The sequence below is a fragment of the Oncorhynchus clarkii genome, chromosome 3 (assembly GCF_045791955.1).
Source record: "Oncorhynchus clarkii lewisi isolate Uvic-CL-2024 chromosome 3, UVic_Ocla_1.0, whole genome shotgun sequence".
In the NCBI taxonomy this organism is placed as follows: domain Eukaryota; kingdom Metazoa; phylum Chordata; class Actinopteri; order Salmoniformes; family Salmonidae; genus Oncorhynchus; species Oncorhynchus clarkii.
This window is the reverse complement of record NC_092149.1, coordinates 49,910,766-49,933,392: the sequence shown is the minus strand read 5'-3', so window position 1 is coordinate 49,933,392 and position 22,627 is coordinate 49,910,766. Positions and strand designations below refer to the sequence as shown.

Below are 22,627 nucleotides of genomic sequence, written 5' to 3'. Positions count from 1 at the left end.
TCATTGCTGCACAACTCTTGTGTGGCATAGTCAGAATATCTGCAACCATTCTAACAGATTCAGCCCACTGGGCACACTATGACATTTCAAGGTGGCCATTTTGGTCAAATTCACCCACTCAAAAAGACAACCATCGAAAAGCACAACCAAATTCCAATTGGAAAACAATGTCAGATCATTTGTATTTATACAACAACTTAATGTATTATCACTGTGCTTCATATAATAACACAACCTAACCACCTGGATTGCATTTTAATATTACATTAAAAGCAGTGGTAGCTGGTGGCATTTTAAATTGGTAGGAGGGGCTCATAATAATGGCTGGAACGGAATCTCAAAGGAATGGTCTCAAACACATCAAACACCTAGTTTCCATTTGTTTGATACCATTCCATTCACTGCATGCCCTTGCCACTGTTTCGGTAAAAAGCTGAGGGATGGGGCTGGAAAAATGTAACCAGTCTCAAATTCATAGACAGAGCTATGGATACTAAAATGATAGTTTTACGTATGTTTTGTGGCTATACAGTACAGTGTTTGTTTACATTTACTTTGTTTACAAACATTGGAGTAAAACAAGCTTATGTTCGAGTTTCTGATTGGGTACGACAGTTGAACAAAGCTAAAAGTTGTATTCTTCAAGAATCAATGGGTAAATACAGTTGAAGTCGGATGTTCACATACACTTAGGTTGGAGTCATTAAAACTCCACAAATGTCTTGTTAACAAACTATAGTTCTGGCAAGTCGGTTAGGACATCTACTTTGTGCATGACAAGTAATTTTTCAAACAATTGTTTACAGACATATTATTTCACTTATAATTCACTGTATCACAATTCCAGTGGGTCAGAAGTTTACATACACTAAGTTGACTGTGCCTTTAAACAGCTTGGAAAATTCCAGAAAATGACATCATGTCTTTCGAAGCTTCTGATAGGCTAATTGACATCATTTGAGTCAATTGGAGGTGTACCTGTGGATGTATTTCAAGGCCTACCTTCAAACTCAGTGCCTCTTTGCATGACATCATGGGAAAATCAAAAGAAATCAGCCAAGACCTCAGAAAAATTGTGTAGACCTCCACAAGTCTGGTTCATCCTTGGGAGCAATTTCCAAACGCCTGAAGGTACCACGTTCAACAATAGTACGCAAGTTTAAACACCATGGGCCCACGCAGCCGTCATACCGCTCAGGATGGAGATGCGTTCTGTCTCCTAGAGATGAACGTACTTTGGTGCGAAAAGTGCACATCAATCCCAGAACAACAGCAAAGGACCTTGTGAAGATGCTGGAGGAAACAGGTGGAAAAGTATCCATATCCACCGTGAAACAAGTCCTATACTGACATACAACAAGAAAGAAGCCACTGCTCCAAAACTGCCATAAAAAAGCCAGACCGCATACCACAGGTTTGACACAGGTACCATAGGTAAACACTTATTTTTACTGCTCTGATTACGTTGATAACAAGTTTATAATAGCAATAAGGCACCTCGGGGGTTTGTGATATGGCCAATACACCACGGCTAAGAGGATATCCTTATCATTTTCTCATTCTTTTATGAGCCTGATCATTTTATTATGCTTAAGCTCAGTCAATATGATTTCATGGCGCACGCCCACATACTTTAAAATGTGGATAAAAGTGCTGAAATAACAGGGTAATATCCGGAAAGTAATAGGAAACAATAGGGAAATAAGACGGCAATGACCAGGTAAGAAAGTGGTAATAACCTGTTAATAGTTAGTATGTAGCTGTGGAAACAACAGGGTAACGACCGGAATTTAACAGGAAACAACAGGGAAATATTTGGTAAAAGACCAAGTCCATATTATGGCAAGAACAGCTCAAATAAGCCACAAGAAACAACAGTCCATCATTACTTTAAGACATGAAGTCAGTGAATTCGGAACATTTCAAAAACTTTGAAAGTTTCTTCAAGTGCAGCCGCAAAAACCATCAAGCGCTATGATGAAACTGGCTCTCATGAGGACCGCCACAGGAAAGGAAGACCTAGAGTTACCTCTGCTGCAGAGGATAAGTTCATCAGAGTTAACTGCACCTAAGATTGCAGCCCAAATAAATGCTTCACCGAGTTCAAGTAACACACACCTCTCAACATCAACTGTTCAGAGGAGACTGCGTGAATCAGGCCTTCATGGTCGAATTGCTGCAAAGAAACCACTGCTCAAGGACACCAATAATAATAAGAGACTTGCTTGTACCAAGAAAAACTAGCAATGGACGTTAGACCGGTGGAAATCTGTCCTTTGGTCTGATGAGTCCAAGTTTGAGATTTTTGGTTCCAAACGCCATGTCTTTGTGAGACGCAGAGTAGGTGAACAGATGATCTCTGCATGTGTAGTTCCCACCATGAAGTGTGGGGGTGTTTTACTGGTGACACTGTCAGTGATTTATCTAAAATTCAAGGCCCACTTAACCAGCATGGCTACCACAGCATTCTGCAGTGACACGCCATCCCATCTGGTTTGCGCTTAGTCCCACTATCATTTGTTTTTCAACAGGACAATGATTCAACACACCTCCAAGCTGTGTAAGGGCTATTTGCCCAAGAAGGAGAGTGATGGAGCGCTGCATCAGATGACCTGGCCTCCACAATCACCCAACCTCAAACCAATTGAAATGATTTGGGATGAGTTGGACTGCAGAGTGAAGGAAAAGCAGCCAACAAGTGCTCATCATATGTAGGAACTCCTTCAAGACTGTTGGAAAAGCAATCCTCATGAAGCTGGTTGAGAGAATGCCAAGAGTGTGCAAAGTTGACATCAAGGCAAAGGGTGTGTACTTTGAAGAATCTAAAATATATTTAGATTTGTGACTACATGATTCATTATGTGTTATTTTATAGTTTTGATGTCTTCACTATTATTCTACAATGTAGAAAATAATAAAAGTATTAGAAAACCCTTCAATGAGTAGGTGTGTCCAAACTTTTTACTGGTACTGTAAGTATTTAGCAGCTACAAGCAAACTATTAATGGGTTATTAGTTCATATCTGGTCGTTGCTGCCTTATTTCCCTGTTGTTTCCTATTACTTTCCGGACATTACCCTGTTATTTCAGCACTGAACACTAAAGTGCCACCAAAACCCTTCCCCTTATCATGCTCCCTCCCCTTTCCATGATTGACAAGGAGTCTGACCTCGTGATTCAACAGGTCCTGAGACAGAGGCTTCACTGCTACCTCCTGCACCACAAGGTTCCCCTGGGCATCTGAGATACTGCACAGAACAAACATAATTCTGTTATTTTTCACAATAATTCTATAATAATGAGAAGCGTGCCAACCGTGTAACATACTGCATGATGGCTAACTCTCACTAGCTAGTTCACATCTGCTACAGTATATGTCTATGACAGGTCACAAAGGGGCTATAATGTCTATGACAGGTCCTAAGGAGGTTATAAACATCCCTGAGGTGGTCAGCACTCACTGGAAGAGCTTGACGCTGGACCTCAGCTTCTGGTCGACCACGTCATCAGACACGATGCTGTCCCTGATGTCTCGTCTCGTCTCTCCCAGGTGCTGCTTCATCAGCTTCATGGCCTCCTCGGAAGACTTCTCGTCATCACCTTCCACCACGCTAACCTGCGCCCGTCCCCCTCTTTCCCTGTCACGGATGTCCTTGGCTAGAGTCATTCCCTGCAAAGAACAACATCCGCGACAACATCAACCTTACAGAACGGTCGACATTCACAATTGTTCTACCCCACTGGGCCATTGGAACCACAATCCAGTCTTCATTTTATGCTTTTCCATGCTGTAAGGGTTAGGTTTATAGGCAGAGGTCTTCCTACTTAGGGGCCTTGTTTGAATCCTTAAAAAATGCACCCTTCCTCACTTCTCTTCCTCGTGGTTATCACTGATCTGATATGCCTGGAGGTGTGAAGGCAATGTAGTTTGACCCAGTTTGATTTCACCTATCACACATTCATTATGCACCAAAGTTGTTTTTTTTTACTAAAAGTGCCACCCCTCCACTTTTTCACTGGTATAGAATGTCTCCTTACCTTGAGTCTTTCCATACGGTTGCTCTTGGGTCCGTTCCACTGGATGATGAGGTTGCCCAGGTCAAGCAGGAACACATCCCCCTTGTTAAAGCTGCTCCAACTCATGTCCACCTGTGCTCAAGGATGGATGGATGGATGGTGATGGAAAAGGTGATGGATGGGGATGGAAAGGACTCACAGATTAATTTCATTATAACATTCCCTGAATTTTATTAACAATGTGATTACAAACAGCAACAGGAAGGAACCACTTACTAGGGAGATTGAGGCTTTTGCTCGATGCTGACGTGGTTATATCAAGTAACGTAGGGGTACAGAGGCACATGCCTCCTCATATTTGTCCTGTTTTTACATTTTCAGATGTTAAATTCATGACTAAGCGTAATTTCTAAGCCCACGCTTTATCATTATTATTTACTAAACGATTGGTCAGAGGTATTGGGCAGAGGGGGCACAGTAACTGGATCAGGCAAAGAGTATCCCCCCTATTCTCCCTAGTAAGTGGTTCCTTCCAAGGTGCACGGAGCAAAGAGATGCTTAGTCAGGTCACTAGATACTTTAGTCACTAGTGAGTGTCCTTATCGTCAGTGGAGGAGGAGAGAGAGGGTGATATACACACAGTGTTTTACTTGATTTTAGCTGACGGAGGTATGCTTGTAAATGAATTTTCTCAAGTTATGTAGCCTATTGATTCCTTATTGATGAATAAGTCAAATTTAAATGTTGTTTCTCATTAATACTAGCCACCTAGCAATTGTATGAAGTTAGTTTCAGCTAACCAGTTAAATGGGTTCCCAATCTCCCAACCTCATAACTATCAATTATGATACCAATGTAAACTCATAACACTTATTAATCAATCAATGTGCATGACAATTGAATGACAATTGAACAGTTAAAGAGTTAGGCTAAGTTATCAAGAAAGGAAATATATACAGTGCATTCAGAAAGTATTCAGACCCCCTACACAATATCCCATAATGGCAAAGCAAAAACAGTTATTTAAAAATAAAAATAAAAATAAAAATCTGAAATACCTTATTTGCATAAGTAATTCTGATTTTGAAAGGACCACATCTGTCTATATACGGTCCCATAGTTGAAAGTGCACGTTAGAGAAAAAAACAAGCCATGAGGTCGAAGGAATTGTCCGTAGAGTTCTGAGACAGGATTGTGTCGAGGTACAGATATGAGGAAGGGTACCAAAAATGGTCTGTCTCATTGAAGATCCCCAAGAACACAGTGGCCTTCACCATTTTTAAAAGTAAGAAGTTTGGAACCACCTAGACTCTTCCTAGAGCTGGCCGCCCGGCCAAACTGAGCAATCTGGGGAGAAGGGCCATGGTCAGGGAGGTGACGAAGAACCCGATGGACACTGACCAAGCTCCAGAGTTTCTCTGTGGAGATGGGAGAACCTTCCAGAAGGACAACCATCTCTGCAGCAGTCAATCAGACCTTTATGGTAGAGTGGCCAGACGGAAGCCACTCTTCCGTAAAAGGCACATGACAGCCCGCTTAGAGCAAAAAGACACCTAAAGACTCTCAGACCATGAGAAACAAGATTCTCTGGTCTGATGAATGCCAAGTGCCACGTCAGGAGGAAACCTGACACCATCCCAACGGTAAAGCATGGTGATGGCAGTATCATGCTGTGGGGATGTTTTTAGCGGCAGGGACTGGGAGACTAGTCAGGATCGAGGGAAAGCTGAACGGAGCAAAGTACAGAGAGATCCTTGATGAAAACCTGCTCCAGAGAGCTCAGGACCTCGGACTGGTGTGAAGATTCTTCTTCAAACATGACAACGACCCTAAGCACACAACCAAGATAACGCAGGAGTGGCTTCGGGACAAGTCTCTGAATATCCTTGAGTGGCCCAGCCAGAACCTGGACTTTAACCCCATCGGACATCTCTGAAGGGACCTGAAAATAGCTGTGCTATCTCACCCCATCCAACCTGACAGAGGATCTGCAGAGAAGAATGGGAGATACTCCCCGAATACAGGTGTGCCAAGCTTGGAGCGTCATACCCAAGAAGACCCGAGGCTGTAATCGCTGCCAAAGGTGCTTCAACAAAGTACAGAGTAAAGGGTCTGAATACTTATGTAAATGTTATATTTCAGTTCTAAAAACCTGTTTTTGCTTTGTCACCATGGGGTATTGTGTGTAGATTGATGAAGGGGAAAATATATTTTGTCAGTTTTAGAATAAGGCTGTAACGTATCAAAATGTGGAAAAGGGAGTACTTATTTTTCACCTCTCCAGCCACCACATGCTTCCTTCCCTTGACATGGAGCAGGCGGCAGATGTTGTAGGTGTTGGTCTCCACCTGCTTCATCCCAGACGCCACGCCGCCACTCTTGTAGCTGTGGAAAATCACACACAAGGAGTGCTGTCAGATGACAGCCATCAATGATGGTTTTGAAAGCTGTCATTATGTGGAATTAATACCAGGATAGGGGTCCATTTGAATTGATGTCAGTAAACTGACATTCAAAATAAATAATTGAAAAATAGGCATATATTTACAATGACTTCTCAATAGAATGGATAAACTATTTTTACATTTTTTTTAAATTTAAAATTCAACTCAGTTCCTGAATTGACTGGCTTCAATTTAAATTGAACCCTGCTGAATACCATTACATATTAGGTACGTCAGCTTGCGTTGTGCGTCACTGTTTGGTTCTGAAGTTATTTATGTTGCGCTGTACCACTCTGACTCCACTCCACCCTACATACTCTTCTGCCTGACCATTATGCTTTTTTTCAGAAGCCAGAATGCAGAAGTGATGGTTGTGTTAACTTCCTCACAGGGTTTATTTTTTTTATCCTGCCTGCTGTAGTAACATCCCCTCTGACCATCAGTTGCGATGCAATTTAAGATTAGATAAAGAAACACTACAAGAGGAAACAGCCTTTGCTGTAGAGGGGAGGGGGCTATATAATATCACTACAATCTACAGGAACTGCCAAGAACGCCAACATGAAGTTTCTTAATAGGGTGTTTGGCCAGAACAGCTTCAATGCGCCTTGGCATAGATTCTACAAGTGTCTGGAACTCTGCCACGAGAAACGTTGTCTCAGGTGCTGCTCCAAAATCTCCCGTAAGTGTTCACTTGGGTTGTGATCTGATGACTGAGACACACACACCCTGTAAACCCCCTATGCTCATTTGAGACCCCTCTTTCAAATGCGCTCCAGCACTTCTTTCCGTGCGGCAGCACAGAGAACAGTCTATGACTGTAATACCTACATTAGCTCGCCTGGTAGGAAGGTGCAATTAGGCAGCTTGCGGCTGGGCATCCTTTTGTAGTCTGTAATAATTTGCAAGCACTGACATACCCAACGAGCGTGGGAGCTGGTGTAGTAGGGATTCAATGTTAGTCTTGATGATTTGCCTCTTTGATGATTCGTCTGAGGGAATAGCGGGATTTCTTATAAGCGTCCGGGTTAGAGTCCTGCTCCTTGAAAGTGGCAGCTCTACCCTTTAGCTTAGTGTGGATGTTACCTGTAATCTATGGCTTCTGGTTGGGGTATGTAAGTACGGTCACTGTGGGGACAATGTCATCAATGCAATTCATGATGAAGCTGGTGACTGCTGTGGTGTACTCCTCAATGACATCCCAGAACAAAAAACAGTCCTGTAACTTAGCATCTGCATCAGCTGATCACTTCCGTATTGAGCGAGTCACTGGTGCTTCCTGCTTTAGTTTTTGCTTGTAAGTCAGGAGGATGGAATTATGGTCAGATTTGTCAAATGGAGGGCGAGAGAAAGCTTTGTAAGCGTCTCTGTGCGTGGAGTAAAGGTGGTCTAGAGGTTTTTTCCCACCTGGTTGCACATGTAACATGCTGGTAGAAAATAGTTTTCCTGCATTAAAGTCCACGACAACTAGGAGCACTGCTTCTGGAGGAGCATTTTCTTGTTTGCTCATGACTTTATATAGCTCGATGAGTGCGGTCTTAGTGCCAGCATCGGTTTGTGGTGGTAAATAGACAGCTACGAAAAATATAGATGAAAACACTCTTAGTAAATAATGTGGTCTACAGCTTATCATGAGATACTCCACCTCAGGTAAGCAAAACCTTAAAACCTTTGCGCACCAGCTGTTATTGACAAATAGACACAGACTGCCACCCCTTGTGGTAATACAAGGGAGGCAGCTGTTCTGTCTTGCTGATGCACAGAAAAACCAGCCAATTGTATATTATCCATGTAAGATATTGCAGTTTTTAATGTCCTGTTGGTAGGATAGACTTGACCGGAGCTTATCCAGTTTATTCTCCAATGATTGCACGTTGGCCAATAGGACGGATGGTCCCCCGTATCGGCATCTTATATTAATGAGAATGAAGGGGATTTGGGCCTGGTCCGGTATCTGGAGTAAATCCTTTGCGTCCGACTCGTTAAATATTTTTTTTTCGTCCATTTCGAGGTGAGTAATCGCTGTTCTGATACCCAGAAGTTATTTTTTGTCATAAGAGACGGTGGCAGAAACATTATGTACAAAATAAGTTACAAACAACACAAAAAAACACACAAAATAGCACAATTGGTTAGGAGCCCGTAAAACGGCAGCCATCTCCTCCGGCACCATTCTTTACGCACTAGTGATGAAGTCAATCTCTCCTCCACTTTGAGCCATGAGAGATTGACATGCATATTATTAATGTTAGCTCTTCGTGTACATTTCAGGGCCAGACATGCTGCCCTGTTCTGATCCAATTGTAATGTTCCTAAGTCCCTCTTTGTGGCCCCTGATTACACGACTGAACAGTAGTCCAGATGCAACAAACTAGGGCCTGTAGGACCTGCCCTGTTGATAGTGTTGTTTAGAATGAGGAGTAACGCTTTATTATGGACAGACTTCTACATCTTAGCTACTGTTGTATGAACATGTTTGACCATGACATTTTACAATCCAGGGTTACGCCAAGCAGTTTAGATACCTCAACTTGTTCAATTTTCACATTAGTTATTACAAGATTTAGTTGAGGTTTAGGGTTTAATGACTGATTTGTCCCAAATACAATGCTTTTAGTTTTTGAAATATTTAGGACTAACTTATTCCTTGCCACCAATTCTAAAACTAACGGCAGCTCTTTTGTTAAATGTTGCAGTCATTTCAGTCACTGTAGTAACTGACGTGTATAGTGTTGAGTCATCTGCCTACATAGACACACTGGCTTTACTCAAAGCCAGCTGTATGTCGTAAGTAACGATTGAAAAGGCAAGGGACCTAGATAGTTGCCCTGGGGAATTCCTGATTCTAACTGGATTATGTTATAAATCCAAAAATCTGAAATGTGTCCTCCTAAAGATTTGCTCACAGCAGTGAGGACAAAAGCAGTATCTTTGCACATTCTGTTGGTTGCAGCATCGCTGATGTTGGTAGCAATACATTGTAGTTCCAGCCAGGTCAGGTTGCAGGGGAAAAGCAGCAGAGAATACAGCAACAATAACCGTGGGACAAGGGCTAACTGTGTCGTGTACTGTGTTCAAGCTGTTTGTGGAAAACCCTGCTAGTTTGACAATGATAGCTCCCAGCTAGGCTAGTAGCTAGCTTCGGCAATCACAGGGCAGATGGTAGGGGTCACAAAATCAAAAAGTATATAAATTAAACTTTTGCAAGGAAATACTGTCACAAATTTACACAAACATTAAACCGAGGTCTCTCGTTCAGTGTTCAATATACGTTGCACTCTGATGATGTGTGAATAATGAGTTGAAGGAACTGAACTTGTTTGTCTATAAATAGTTTGACATGACATATTATCCACACAGTAGACAGGTGTAGTTTGTTGTACATCACTCACATGATGCCCTTTTTGAAGTATCCACGAAAGGTGTCGCTCTCATAGCCCTGTGCCTCACGGTGCTGCACAGCCATGCCTCCCAGGTGCTCGTCCATCATAGTGGTGTAGATGGCCGCCGCCCCCTGCTCGTCATGGGAGGTGGCCTTTCCCAGCCAATAGTGGAGGTCGTAGGTGAACGAGCTACGCATCTTATTGGTCTACAGGATCAGACAGAAATATGTTACTGGAATGTCACTTTGTGTATTTTGTCCGTATAGGCACTTTTTAGGAGTAGTTTTGAATACGCCAACATAATGTTACATTGATTACTTACGTATAGAACGACATAGCTGTCACCTTCATAGAATTGTCCATATGCTTTAGAAGAGAAGGGCACCATTTCCATGTCCTGACCAATAGGCAAATATGAACAAGTTCAATAGCATTTAATGTCCTTGTGTGAAAAAGTTTAGATTAAGAGCCTAACTTGGAATGGCATTGACATATTAGACGTTTGTTCTGCTATCATATTCTTTACACACTCTAAGAAAAAAAAGGTTCCAAAATGGTTCTTCGGCCCTCCCCATAAGAGAACCCTTTGAAGAACCCTTTTTTGGTTCAAGCATAACCCTTTTGGGTTCCATGTAGAATCCTCTGTGGAAAGGGTTCCACATGGACCCCATAAGGGTTCTTCCTGGAACCAAAAGGGTTATACTTGAACCAAAAAAGGGTTCTTCAAAGGGTTCTCTTATGGGGACAGCCAAATATTTATTTTAGGTTCTAGGTAGCACCTTTTTTTTCTAAGTGTGTAGTGATGACCAAATATATATGTTCTGGTGTCTCACCTCTATCCTCCATATCTGCAGCCCTGGTGTGGTTTTATTGAGGACTTTTGCAACTTGGGTTTTGACCTGCATCTGTGGCATGGTGCCAGATTCAGCTTAGAAAAGATACCTAGAAGGAAAGGGGGGGGGGGGGGGGGGGTGTATGTGAGTCATTGCGGGGTTCACTATGTCTTAATGGAACTCGCTAACCTGAATTAATTATCTTGTATACACATTCAGTACTATTCCATCCCATGACACAGAGAACTTAGAATACTGAAAACCTAATCAAAACAGACACAAACTCTATCAACTCTACTGTTTCTTAGTGTTACCTGGCTCCGCTACCTTGTATGACTTACTAAGGGGAGGAGTTTAAATGTTTTTATTTTTAATTTCACCTTTATTTAACCAGGTAGGCAAGTTGAGAACAAGTTATCATTTACAATTGCGACCTGGCCAAGATAAAGCAAGGCAGTTCGACACATACAACAACACAGAGTTACACATGGAGTAAAACAAACATACAGTCAATAATACAGTAGAAAAATAAGTCTATATACAATGTGAGCAAATGAGGTGAGATAAGGGAGGTAAAGGCAAAAAAAAGGCCATGGTGGCAAAGTAAATACAATATAGCAAGTAAAACACTGGAATGGTTGATTTGCAGTGGAAGAATGTGCAAAGTAGAGATATAAATAATGGGGTGCAAAGGAGCAAAAATAAATAAATAACTACAGTAGGGGAAGGGGTAGTTGTTTGGGCTAAATTATAGATGGGCTATGTACAGGTGCAGTAATCTGTGAGCTGCTCTGACAGCTGGTGCTGGTGTTGACCCGCATATCTTTGAGTTGTTCATTTGCTGAGTCAATGATGTCACCTCAGTAGTTTATTTCATTTTCTGTCTTAGGTTACAGAATGGTAATGGGAGTATACTGCTCAAGAGTATCTCACTATGTGCTCATTATACTGTCAAAAGCAGGGTGGGACCCTACTCGAATGAACCACTTATTTTGAAGAAACCATTGCAGGAGTATTGTAAACAGTTGGCCACATTGAAGGAAGTGAAAGCCTCAGTACCGCCCAAATGTTACCACATCCTTGAACACATACAGCAGTCTCCAATTTCCTGAGTGCCAAAACACATGGTGCCGCCTTACAACGGTGTCTATAATGGTTATACTGCTATGGTCTCATGGCTTATTTGACTCATTACAATCTATCTCAAAACTGAAAATGCATCTAAAGTGTGTTTCATGTAATAGTCTATTCCATTGCACAGCATAAATTAAGGGATTGACACATTATGTTTTGTCATTTAGTTGGTACATTTTGCTGCGAGCCGAAGCCAAGTTCTTATGGTAGCCAAGTTCTTCTCTATGAATCTAAGAGAGAGATGGAGAACAATGACCTTATGAAGGCTTTAAACCTTTAAGACCGGTATCTCAGACACAGATTAGGCTAAACCGAATCTCTGTTAACCATGAAGTAAACTCTTGCGTAATTTTGTCATCTGCACACAATCTGATCACGAGACATTAGGCTAAGCCTAGTCCTGAACAAATAAAATATTTCAATAGAAATTTGGCACAGAGCATGTATTTTTGTCCCGGACTAGCCTATGTTTAATCTGTATTTAAATGTCCACTGCGAAAAGCCTTGAGCTGAATATCAGATAGATATAATCCCCAACAACATAGGGACAAAACGTCCACATAACAGGACTACTATTCCACCCTTCTTTGGACACTGTGTTAACAAACCTCCAGACGAGCTTCAATGCCATACATCTCTCCTTCCGTGGCCTCCAACTGCTCTTAAATGCAAGTAAAACTAAATGCATGCTATTCAACCGATTGCTGCCTGCACCTGCCCGCCCGGTTCTGACTTAGAATATGTGGACAACTACAAATACCTAGGTGTCTGGTTAGACTGTAAACTCTCCTTCCAGACTCACATTAAGCATCTCCAATCCAAAATAAAATCCAGAATCAGCTTCCTATTTCGCAACCAAGCATCTTTCACTCATGCTGCCAAACACACCCTCGTAAAACTGACTATCCTACCGATCCTTGACTTCGGCAATGTCATTTACAAAATAGCCTCCAACACTCTACTCAGCAAATTGGAGGTAGTCTATCACAGTGCCATCCGTTTTGTCACCAAAGCCCCATATACTACCCACCACTGCGACCTGTATGCTCTCGTTGGCTGGCCCTCACGTCATATTCATCGCCAAACCCATTGGCTCCAGGTCATCTATAAGTCTTTACTAGGTAAAGCCCCACCTTATCTCAGCTCACTGGTCACCATAGCAGCACCCACCCATAGCACGCGCTCCAGCAGGTATAGTTCACTAGTCACCCACAAAGCCAACACTTCCTTTGGCCCCCTTTCCTTCCAGTTCTCTGCTGCCAATGACTGGAACGAATTTCAAAAATCACTGAAACTGGAGACTCATATCTCCCTCACTAACTTTAAGCATCAGCTGTCAGAGCAGCATACAGATTATTGCACCTGTACATAGCCCATCTGTAAATAGCCACCCAACTACCTCATCCCCAAATGCTTTTTTTCTTTCTCCCTTGCACCCCAGTATCTCTGCATATCTATCACTCCAGTGTTTAATTGCTAAATTGTAATTATTTCGCCACAATGGCCTATTTATTGCCTTACCTCCCTAATCTTTCTTCATTCGCACACACTGTATACAGACTTTTCTATTATGTTATTAACTGTGCTTTTGTTTATTCCATGTGTAACTCTGTGTTGTTTGTGTCGCACTGCTTTGCTTTATCTTGGCCAGGTCGCAGTTGTAAATGAGAACTTGTTGTCAACTGGCCTACCTGGTTAAATAAAGGTGATTTTTACATGTTTTTTAAATAAAACAAAAAATTGTCCCCATTGAAAGCATCTTCCTATTGAGAGTATGAGGGCCAGCTGGAACAGTATGCTATCTGTGGCTGGCAGACAGGCTGGCTGCTGATAGACCATAGAGGATGCATAGTTCAGTTTATGAGAAGTGGACCATGACGTGTTATTGTGCTGTGTTTGCTCTCTGCCCATTTCTTGTAACCGCAGACTTCCCAGCTGTCTCCATATGGCTGCTAAACCAAACAGCAGCCATTGCTGAAACAGACTAAGGGCTCTATTCAATCAGATTCTGCGACTGGAAATCTAAAGGTAATTTCCGATTGAGCCGACATAAGCAGCGTTTACCTTGAACGTAGTCTCCACTAAAGCAGGAAAGCCAAATTTCTCCGATGCAAATTGAATAGAGCCCTAAAATGTCTATCACACTGTGTCCTTTGTAGCCCGAGTGTTTGTAAATCAATCAATCATAAGCCCCACCCTACATCATTGGTACATTTACTGATGGGTATAACGCTCATAATTACAAAGACCCATGATAGGCTATTCACACATCCATTGCAAAACTAGACCTCCGGTTGGGTAAGCAGGACGTTAGGAGATGACTTCAAAATCCGCCACCAGGGGGAAACGGTGAGTGCTATTACAATAAAGTAGGTTTGGGTTTTGCTAGGGCATTGTGATCGGAATAGCAGGTGGGCGTAAACTGCGAGCTCCAGCTCTGAGGGTTACTTGTTCAATCCCAGTGCTAGGCACTCGTTTTTTTTGGTTTGTTTGAACCCTATCCCAAAGCTTAACCCTTAACTATCGAAATTAATGCCTAAACTTAACCTTCGAAATGTGAAGCTTGTAGACAAAGGTTTAGACATCTGATTTTACAGTGAGACTCTGAGAGCTTGATGATTTACTCCTCCAGCAACTCATTTGTGTATGGTTGGTCCATGTTAGTGTGTGTACTGTATGTGTTTACTGTTTACATTTATACCACTGCTTAATCTACGTCCTCAAAAACATTATTACTATTATATTTAGTCTATTAGCATTTCCAATTGAGGATAAGTGAGACCAATGCACTCATAATTTGTCTTTCTACTTATGAACTAACCACAGTATAGATGCGTGTATGCTTATCATAAAACAATAACTTTATGAGGAAAATAATTATCCTCTAACTGCTATTCAGAGGTCTGTTGATAGAGTAATACAATAATGACTCATTGCAACCACACCTATATTCGCTGTGTCCTGATTGGATAATACTCTATGATGAAGGAGGGGCCTAACGTTGGTTTAGTGACAGGTTGACAGAGGACACTCCTCCTCCCACATCTGTTCCCAGGCCAACCAACCATGAAATGAATCCCACTGATTTCCTCAACCCAGTTCAAAGGTGGAGATGGTTCATGATCGGTGAACCTTTATTGCACTGTGATAATCATCCTGCCTGTGACCTCAAGGTCCCATAGCTTTACAGTTACTACCAACCCCTGACGTTGACCAAGCAGGGCAGCACCCTGTGGTATAATATTGACTGATATGGCCCCATCGGGTGAGGGCCTGGCATAGTGCCAAATGACATCTCTCCTCTTACTAAGGTGATGTAGGGTAGTAGTGTTGTAGATCCCTCCGCATACTATAACATCTACACTACCTTTCAAATACTTGGGGTCACTTAGAAATGTCCTTGTTTTTTAAAGAAAAGCACATTTTTTGTCCATTAAAATAACATCAAATTCATCAGAAATACAGTGTAGACCTTGCAAATGTTGTAAATGTCTATTGTAGGTGATTTTTAATGGAATATCTACATAGGCGTACAGAGGACCATTATAAGCAACCATCACTCCTGTGTTCCAATGGCACGTTGTGTTAGCTAATCCAAGTTTATAGTTTTAAAAGGCTAATTGATCATTAGAAAACCCTTTTGCAATTATGTTAGCACAGCCGAAAACTGTTGTTCTGATTAAAGAAGCAATAAAACTGGCCTTCTTTAGACTAGTTGAGTATCTGGAGCATCAGCATTTATGGTGTTCGATTACAGGCTCAAAATAGCCAGAAACAAATAACTTTCTTCTGAAACTCGTCAGTCTATTCTTGTTCTGAGAAATGAAGACTTTCCATGCGAGAAATTGCCAAGAAACTGAAGATCAACAACATTAAATGTCTACACTGTATTCCTGATCAATTTTATGTTATTTTAATGGACAAAAAAAATAGCTTTTCTTTCAAAAACAAGGACATTTCTAAATGACCCCAAACTTTTGAACGGTAGTGTACATCCCCTCAACATGTGGACTACAGTGAACTACAATAACTCATACAACGTTAAGACACTGTTTCACCTGGTTGATCAGTCAAGTCCCCATTTTACAAGCACAAGTTTAATACCAAGTTTAATGGTCTGGAAATTGTTTGTGTGTGTAGACACGATACGTCCTAGTTTTTTAGCCCAAGCATTGCCTAATTTCTAAGGGACTGTGCCTGTGGTCATGCCCTAGTTGTCCTTGGTTTTGGTTCATTAGGTTGCTTTCTCCACCCTTCTCATGCCATCTACTAACATGTAAAAAATACATAGGAAAATTTGCACACAAATGCTAGCTGTGAAATGGATCACAAAAGCTAAAAAAGTAGCCTACGTGTATCTATTACAGCAACAACCATGTCACGGCATGAAGACTTTCACCATCGGTGCCCAAAATCTACAGTGATCCATCCTTTTTCAATGCGTCAAGCTGAAGTGTTGTACAGTCATTTAAATGTCTGTGTATCCTAATACCAATATAACATTTGCAGGTTGACACTACTGTAGCCGATACCGGCATCTAACGCAGGTCAGCTTAGCCTACCTCTCCAAGGCTCCACAGTAACCAGGTCAACATTTCACCTTAATTGTCTACACCAAGACAGAGCCTGTTCAACATAAACCCTCTTTTATCTTCGCGGAAACAAACAGGAACCGACCAATAGCTTGGTATGTTGTACAAAGGACTCACCTAATGTGGTGGAACCAGGAGTGGAGAGGAAAGGGTGAGATATGTCAGGATCTAGCAGGATCTTACCACCCCATTTACAGCACCTGCATTTTTCCCTCTCTCTCTCTAACAGACACACACACACACACACACACACACACACACACACACACACACACACACACACACACACACACACACACACACACACACACATACACACTTGATTGTCCATTACCTCAGTGACCATATATGGCAAGCAGATGTGATATGCATACAGGTGTGTGTGCCTTCTCTCATCTAGTGCCGAGCGACCTAATTCCTAGAAACAAGTGTTTAGTCCATAGCTGTCTCATTGTGTTTGTCCTCCTCATCAGTAGTGACTCATATTTACTTGTGGTCAACCCTCTCCTGCCTGCCCTTGTTGTTTGTTTGCTGTTGAAGAAACATTTAGAGGAACACTTTATTTTAGGCTATAGAAAATTACCAGGTATTTCTATGGAAATGATTCTTAATTGCACAGTAATGACTTGTGTGTTACATGTTTGTTTTTTCCCCAAACAATGGTGTTAAATTCTTTTGAAGAAAGTCCTAGAATGTACAGAACACAATTTCCCCGTGAATACCATGAAAGCTAGCCGTTTTGTGCTTGAGTTGGCTTTGGTCATCAATTAGTTTCAAACTGAACGTGTTGTATCAGTGAAATTCCCATTCAATATTAATGGAGTTGCTTGGTGATTTGGAGTTTGTTATAAGTATGGGTTATTTCTGTGTATTATTGGTCTGTCTGTGGGTTTGGTCAGTAAAGGGAAGCACAATTAATCAATACGGCCCAGGAGGGTGTGGTATATGGCCAATATACCATGGCTAAGGGCTGTTCTTACGTACAACGCAACGCAGAGTGCCTGGATACGGCCCTTAGCCATGGTATATTGGCCATATACCACAAACCCCCAAGGTGCCTTATTGCTATTATAAACGGGTTACTAATGTTATTAGAACAGTAAAAATAAATGTATTGTCATACCTGTGGTATATGGTCTGATTTACCACGGCTGTCAACCAATCAGTATTCAGGGCTCGAACCACCCAGTTTATAATGCAGATAATACAGTGTGTGTTGTTTGTTCTTCGTTGGTTGTATTATGGTTTTCTGTAGGTTATGCACTCTTAGAAAAAAGGGTTCTTTGGGGTTCCATATAGAACCTTTTGGTTTTTTGGATGAGCTTAAGGAACCCTTTCCTAAAATAGGTATATATACTGAACAAAAATATAAACGCAACATGCAACAATTTCAAAGATTTTACTGAGATACAGTTCATAGAAGAAAATTAGTCAATTGAAATGAATTCATTAGGCCCTAATCTATGGATTTCATATGACTGGGAAGAGGCGCAGCCATGTGTGGGCCTGGGAGGGCATAGGGCCACCCACTTGGGAGCCAGGCCCAGCCAATCAGAATGAGTTTTTCCCAACAAAAGGGCTTTATTAAAGACAGAAATACCACCCCCCCCCCCCCCCACCCCCCCCAGACGATCCCGCAGGTGAAGAAGCCAGATGTGGAGGTCCTGGGCTGGAGTGGTTACATGTGGTCTGCGGTGGTGAGGCCGGTTGGATGTACTGCCAAATCCTCTAAAATGACAGTGGCTTATGGTAGAGCAATTAACTTTCAATTCTCTGGCAACAGCTCTGTTGGACATTCCTGCAGTCAGCATGCCAATTGCATGCTCCCTCAAAACTTGAGACATCTGTGGCATTGTGTTGTGTGACAAAACTGCACATTTTAGAGTGGCTTTTTTGGTCCCCAACACAAGGTGCACCTGTGTTATGATCATGCTGTTTAATCAGCTTCTAGATATGCTACATCTGTCAGGTGGATGGATTATCTTGGCAAAGGAGAAATGCTCACTAACAGGGATGTAAAGAAATTTGTGCCCAAAATTTGAGAGAAATAAGCTTTTTATGAGTATGGAAATTTTGTCGGAACTCAAAGGGTTTCTGTATAGTACCTTTTGGTCAATTAAAAAAAACAACTGCCATTCCAACATGAACATGCAAGAGGACAGTGGCGTGCGTCACACACACACGCACACATGCACACACCACAACAATTTACAAACCCTAACCACTTACAGGCTAAGCATGATGTACAGTATGAACTACAGCTGAACCAAGTAGCCCACCAATAAACACATTATTTTTCAATGTATTAAGGTAAGCAAAGTTGATTATTTATTTCAAATATATATATATATATTATATATATTATATGAATATATATGAAGCCAAAGTAATAAACTATTAGCTAGACGAAGTTGAACGTTATTACAATTTGAGCCTATTTGTAAGCTAGCTAGCTAATTTAGCTATATAAACCAAACATCTAGGCTACTTTAATTTGCTACTCTTTCAAATAAACATAATTATTTTAAATGGGATATGCCAAATAGAACTACAGACCCAGCCTGACATTGGCAATTAGCTAATTGCTAATTTATTTCAGTATTTCAGTGTGGAGACAGTTGAGGAGACTATACTTAATGAAGCCATTAGACGACTGTTGCTGACTCAGAGGATGTATGTATAAACGATTTCTAATACATTATGTAAAATAAGTATCAGTGATTCAATAGCCTAGTTAATCATTACATGACTTTTAACACACAAGATTTTGCTGTCTTGCATTAGCCCAGAACTACCAGAAGATCTCTCTTTTGGCTGCTGCTGACAACAACTCATGCACACTGAGCAAAAAATATACAGTGCCTTGCGAAAGTATTCGGCCCCCTTGAACTTTGCGACCTTTTGCCACATTTCAGGCTTCAAACATAAAGATATAAAACTGTATTTTTTTGTGAAGAATCAAAAACAAGTGGGACATAATCATGAAGTGGAACGACATTTATTGGATATTTCAAACTTTTTTAACAAATCAAAAACTGAAAAATTGGGCGTGCAAAATTATTCAGCCCCTTTACTTTCAGTGCAGCAAACTCTCTCCAGAAGTTCAGTGAGGATCTCTGAATGATCCAATGTTGACCTAAATGACTAATGATGATAAATACAATCCACCTGTGTGTAATCAAGTCTCCGTATCAATGCACCTGCACTGTGATAGTCTCAGAGGTCCATTAAAAGCGCAGAGAGCATCATGAAGAACAAGGAATACACCAGGCAGGTCCGAGATACTGTTGTGAAGAAGTTTAAAGCCGGATTTGGATACAAAAAGATTTCCCAAGCTTTAAACATCCCAAGGAGCACTGTGCAAGCGATAATATTGAAATGGAAGGAGTATCAGACCACTGCAAATCTACCAAGACCTGGCCGTCCCTCTAAACTTTCAGCTCATACAAGGAGAAGACTGATCAGAGATGCAGCCAAGAGGCCCATGATCACTCTGGATGAACTGCAGAGATCTACAGCTGAGGTGGGAGACTCTGTCCATAGGACAACAATCAGTCGTTTATTGCACAAATCTGGCCTTTATGGAAGAGTGGCAAGAAGAAAGCCATTTCTTAAAGATATCCATAAAAAGTGTTGTTTAAAGTTTGCCACAAGCCACCTGGGAGACACACCAAATATGTGGAAGAAGCGGCTCTGGTCAGATGAAACCAAAATTGAACTTTTTGGCAACAATGCAAAACGTTATGTTTGGCGTAAAACCAACACAGCTCATCACCCTGAACACACCATACCCACTGTCAAACATGGTGGTGGAAGCATCATGGTTTGGGCCTGCTTTTCTTCAGCAGGGACAGGGAAGATGGTTAAAATTGATGGATGGAGCCATGGATGGAGCCAAATACAGGACCATTCTGGAAGAAAACCTGATGAAGTCTGCAAAAGACCTGAGGCTGGGACAGAGATTTGTCTTCCAACAAGACAATGATCCAAAACATAAAGCAAAATCTACAATGGAATGGTTCAAAAATAAACATATCCAGGTGTTAGAATGGCCAAGTCAAAGTCCAGACCTGAATCCAATCGAGAATCTGTGGAAAGAACTGAAAACTGCTGTTCACAAATGCTCTCCATCCAACCTCACTGAGCTCGAGCTGTTTAGCAAGGAGGAATGGGAAAACATTTCAGTCTCTCGATGTGCAAAACTGATAGAGACATACCCCAAGCGACTTACAGCTGTAATCGCAGCAAAAGGTGGCGCTACAAAGTATTAACTTAAGGGGGCTGAATAATTTTGCACGCCCAATTTTTCAGTTTTTGATTTGTTAAAAAAGTTTGAAATATCCAATAAATGTCGTTCCACTTCATGATTGTGTCCCACTTGTTGTTGATTCTTCACAAAAAATACAGTTTTATATCTTTATGTTTGAAGCCTGAAATATGGCAAAAGGTCGCAAAGTTCAAGCGGGCCGAATACTTTCGCAAGGCACTGTAAATGCAACATGCATGTAAAGTGTTGGTCCAATGTTTCATGAGCTGAAATATAATATCCCAGAAATGTTCCATATGAACAAAAAGCTTATTTATCTCAAATGCGTTTACATTCCTGTTAGTGAGAATTTCTTCTCTCTCTCTCTCTCTCTCTCTCTCTCTCTTTCCTAGCCACCGTGCTTCTACACCTGCATTGCTTGCTGTTTGGGGTTTTAGGCTGGGTTTCTGTACAGCACTTTGAGATATCAGCTGATGTAAGAAGGGCTTTATAAATAAATTTGATTTGATCAGTGCACAGGTGCACCTTGTGCTGGGGGCAATAAATGGCTGCTCTAAAATGTGCAGTTCTTATCAACCCTCCAGGTCTCCTGACCACAATCCAAAATCTGGTCTGAAATGCACAAATGATTAACCCTTGTAGTTCCTCTCAGCTTTATGATGACCTGCAAATGTATACACACACGTCACACACACACACACACACATGAACACACCACAGCAATTTACAAACCCTAACCACTTACAGGCTAAGCATGATGTACAGTATGAACTACAGCTGAACCAAATATTGAATGAAGGCTGTTATTCAAGCCTTCTTGTTATCATGGAGGCCCCTTCCCTCAGCCAACCACTCTCTTCTCTCCCTCCTTGTCCTTCGTTGGCCTCTCTGTCTGACCACTGTCCAAAAGATCAGACCACTGTGGTCTGACTCTGTGTCATTTGGACCGGGTTGCCTTCGTTTCCCCGGGCCAAATGGATCTTCAAAGAACTTCACAAAGTTAAACGGACCATTCAAATTTGGCAAACGCTAAGTGGGAGGTGCACTGCTACAGTGGGGAGCTGTTTGGTCCACTAATGGGCCGGACTTTTGTTCCCCTGAAGTCATGCAACAACTCAACACAGGAGCCCCTCAGAAACGCTGCTGATTAGAGAAGAGGGGCGGGCATGGGAAAATTCAGAGCAAGACAGGTTACCGAAAGGTATCTACGGACTTGCCAACACTCAGAGGCACAGGCTACACGTGATGTACAGACATGCACGTACACATGCATACACCGACAAACAGTAGGCTTCGTACAGAGACACAGAAACATTGCAGGCAGCGCCATACGTACGGTGCACTTCCCCTCAGCTTTGCAATGACCTGTATTTGCATACATACATCAGATAGACAGACAGACAGACACACACACGCAGTAGGCGTGTACAGAGACACAACATACAAACAATGCCAGTAGGGGCACGCGAACAGTGCACACATGTAAGCAGGCTCAAAGAAACAGATGACCTTAAACATCCATACAAACGGACACACTAACACATTACACACAAACACGTGCTCACACCTGCTGACAGCTCTGAAGCCCTTAGGTGGAAAGTCAGCCCTAAGGGTTTGACTCCAGGTCTCGTTTACTCACGAAACAACCTTCTCCCTTTCGGAATTGGTGTCCAATCCACACTAAATCAAAGCCTGTTCCCAGCGTCGTGCACCACAAGCGCCGTGCACCACAACCCCCCTGGAAACACAAGGAAACAAACAAGGAGCATTCACCCGTCAAACACTGCTTCACCTACCTCAGTCAGGTGGAGGGTGTGTGTGTCTCCTTGACAGCGTCAGTGCGTCAGGCTCTCTCTCACAATCTCTCCCTCCACCTGCTGCTTGTGTCTCGGTGAACTTCAGCCCCTTGTGTACAGCCACTCCCTCTGCCTCCTCCAACTCATTAACCAACCCCTTG

At 42.0% G+C, this 22,627-nt stretch overlaps 1 protein-coding gene across 2 annotated transcripts in view; it reads right to left on the bottom strand.

The window, feature by feature from the left end:
• LOC139406001 (villin-1-like) overlaps window positions 1–22,544 on the bottom strand; it is a 28,045-nt gene extending 5,501 nt beyond the window's left edge. For both annotated transcript variants that reach the window (XM_071148459.1, XM_071148460.1), the window contains exons 1-8: window positions 22,467–22,544; window positions 10,678–10,786; window positions 10,167–10,241; window positions 9,854–10,050; window positions 6,294–6,402; window positions 4,039–4,149; window positions 3,462–3,670; window positions 3,170–3,248 (exon numbers count right to left, since the gene is read on the bottom strand). In XM_071148459.1, the coding sequence (XP_071004560.1) occupies window positions 3,170–3,248; window positions 3,462–3,670; window positions 4,039–4,149; window positions 6,294–6,402; window positions 9,854–10,050; window positions 10,167–10,241; window positions 10,678–10,758 (861 nt within the window). In that variant the 5' untranslated portion in view covers window positions 10,759–10,786; window positions 22,467–22,544. The remainder of the gene's footprint in view (window positions 1–3,169; window positions 3,249–3,461; window positions 3,671–4,038; window positions 4,150–6,293; window positions 6,403–9,853; window positions 10,051–10,166; window positions 10,242–10,677; window positions 10,787–22,466) is intronic.
• Window positions 22,545–22,627: the final 83 nt, after the last annotated feature.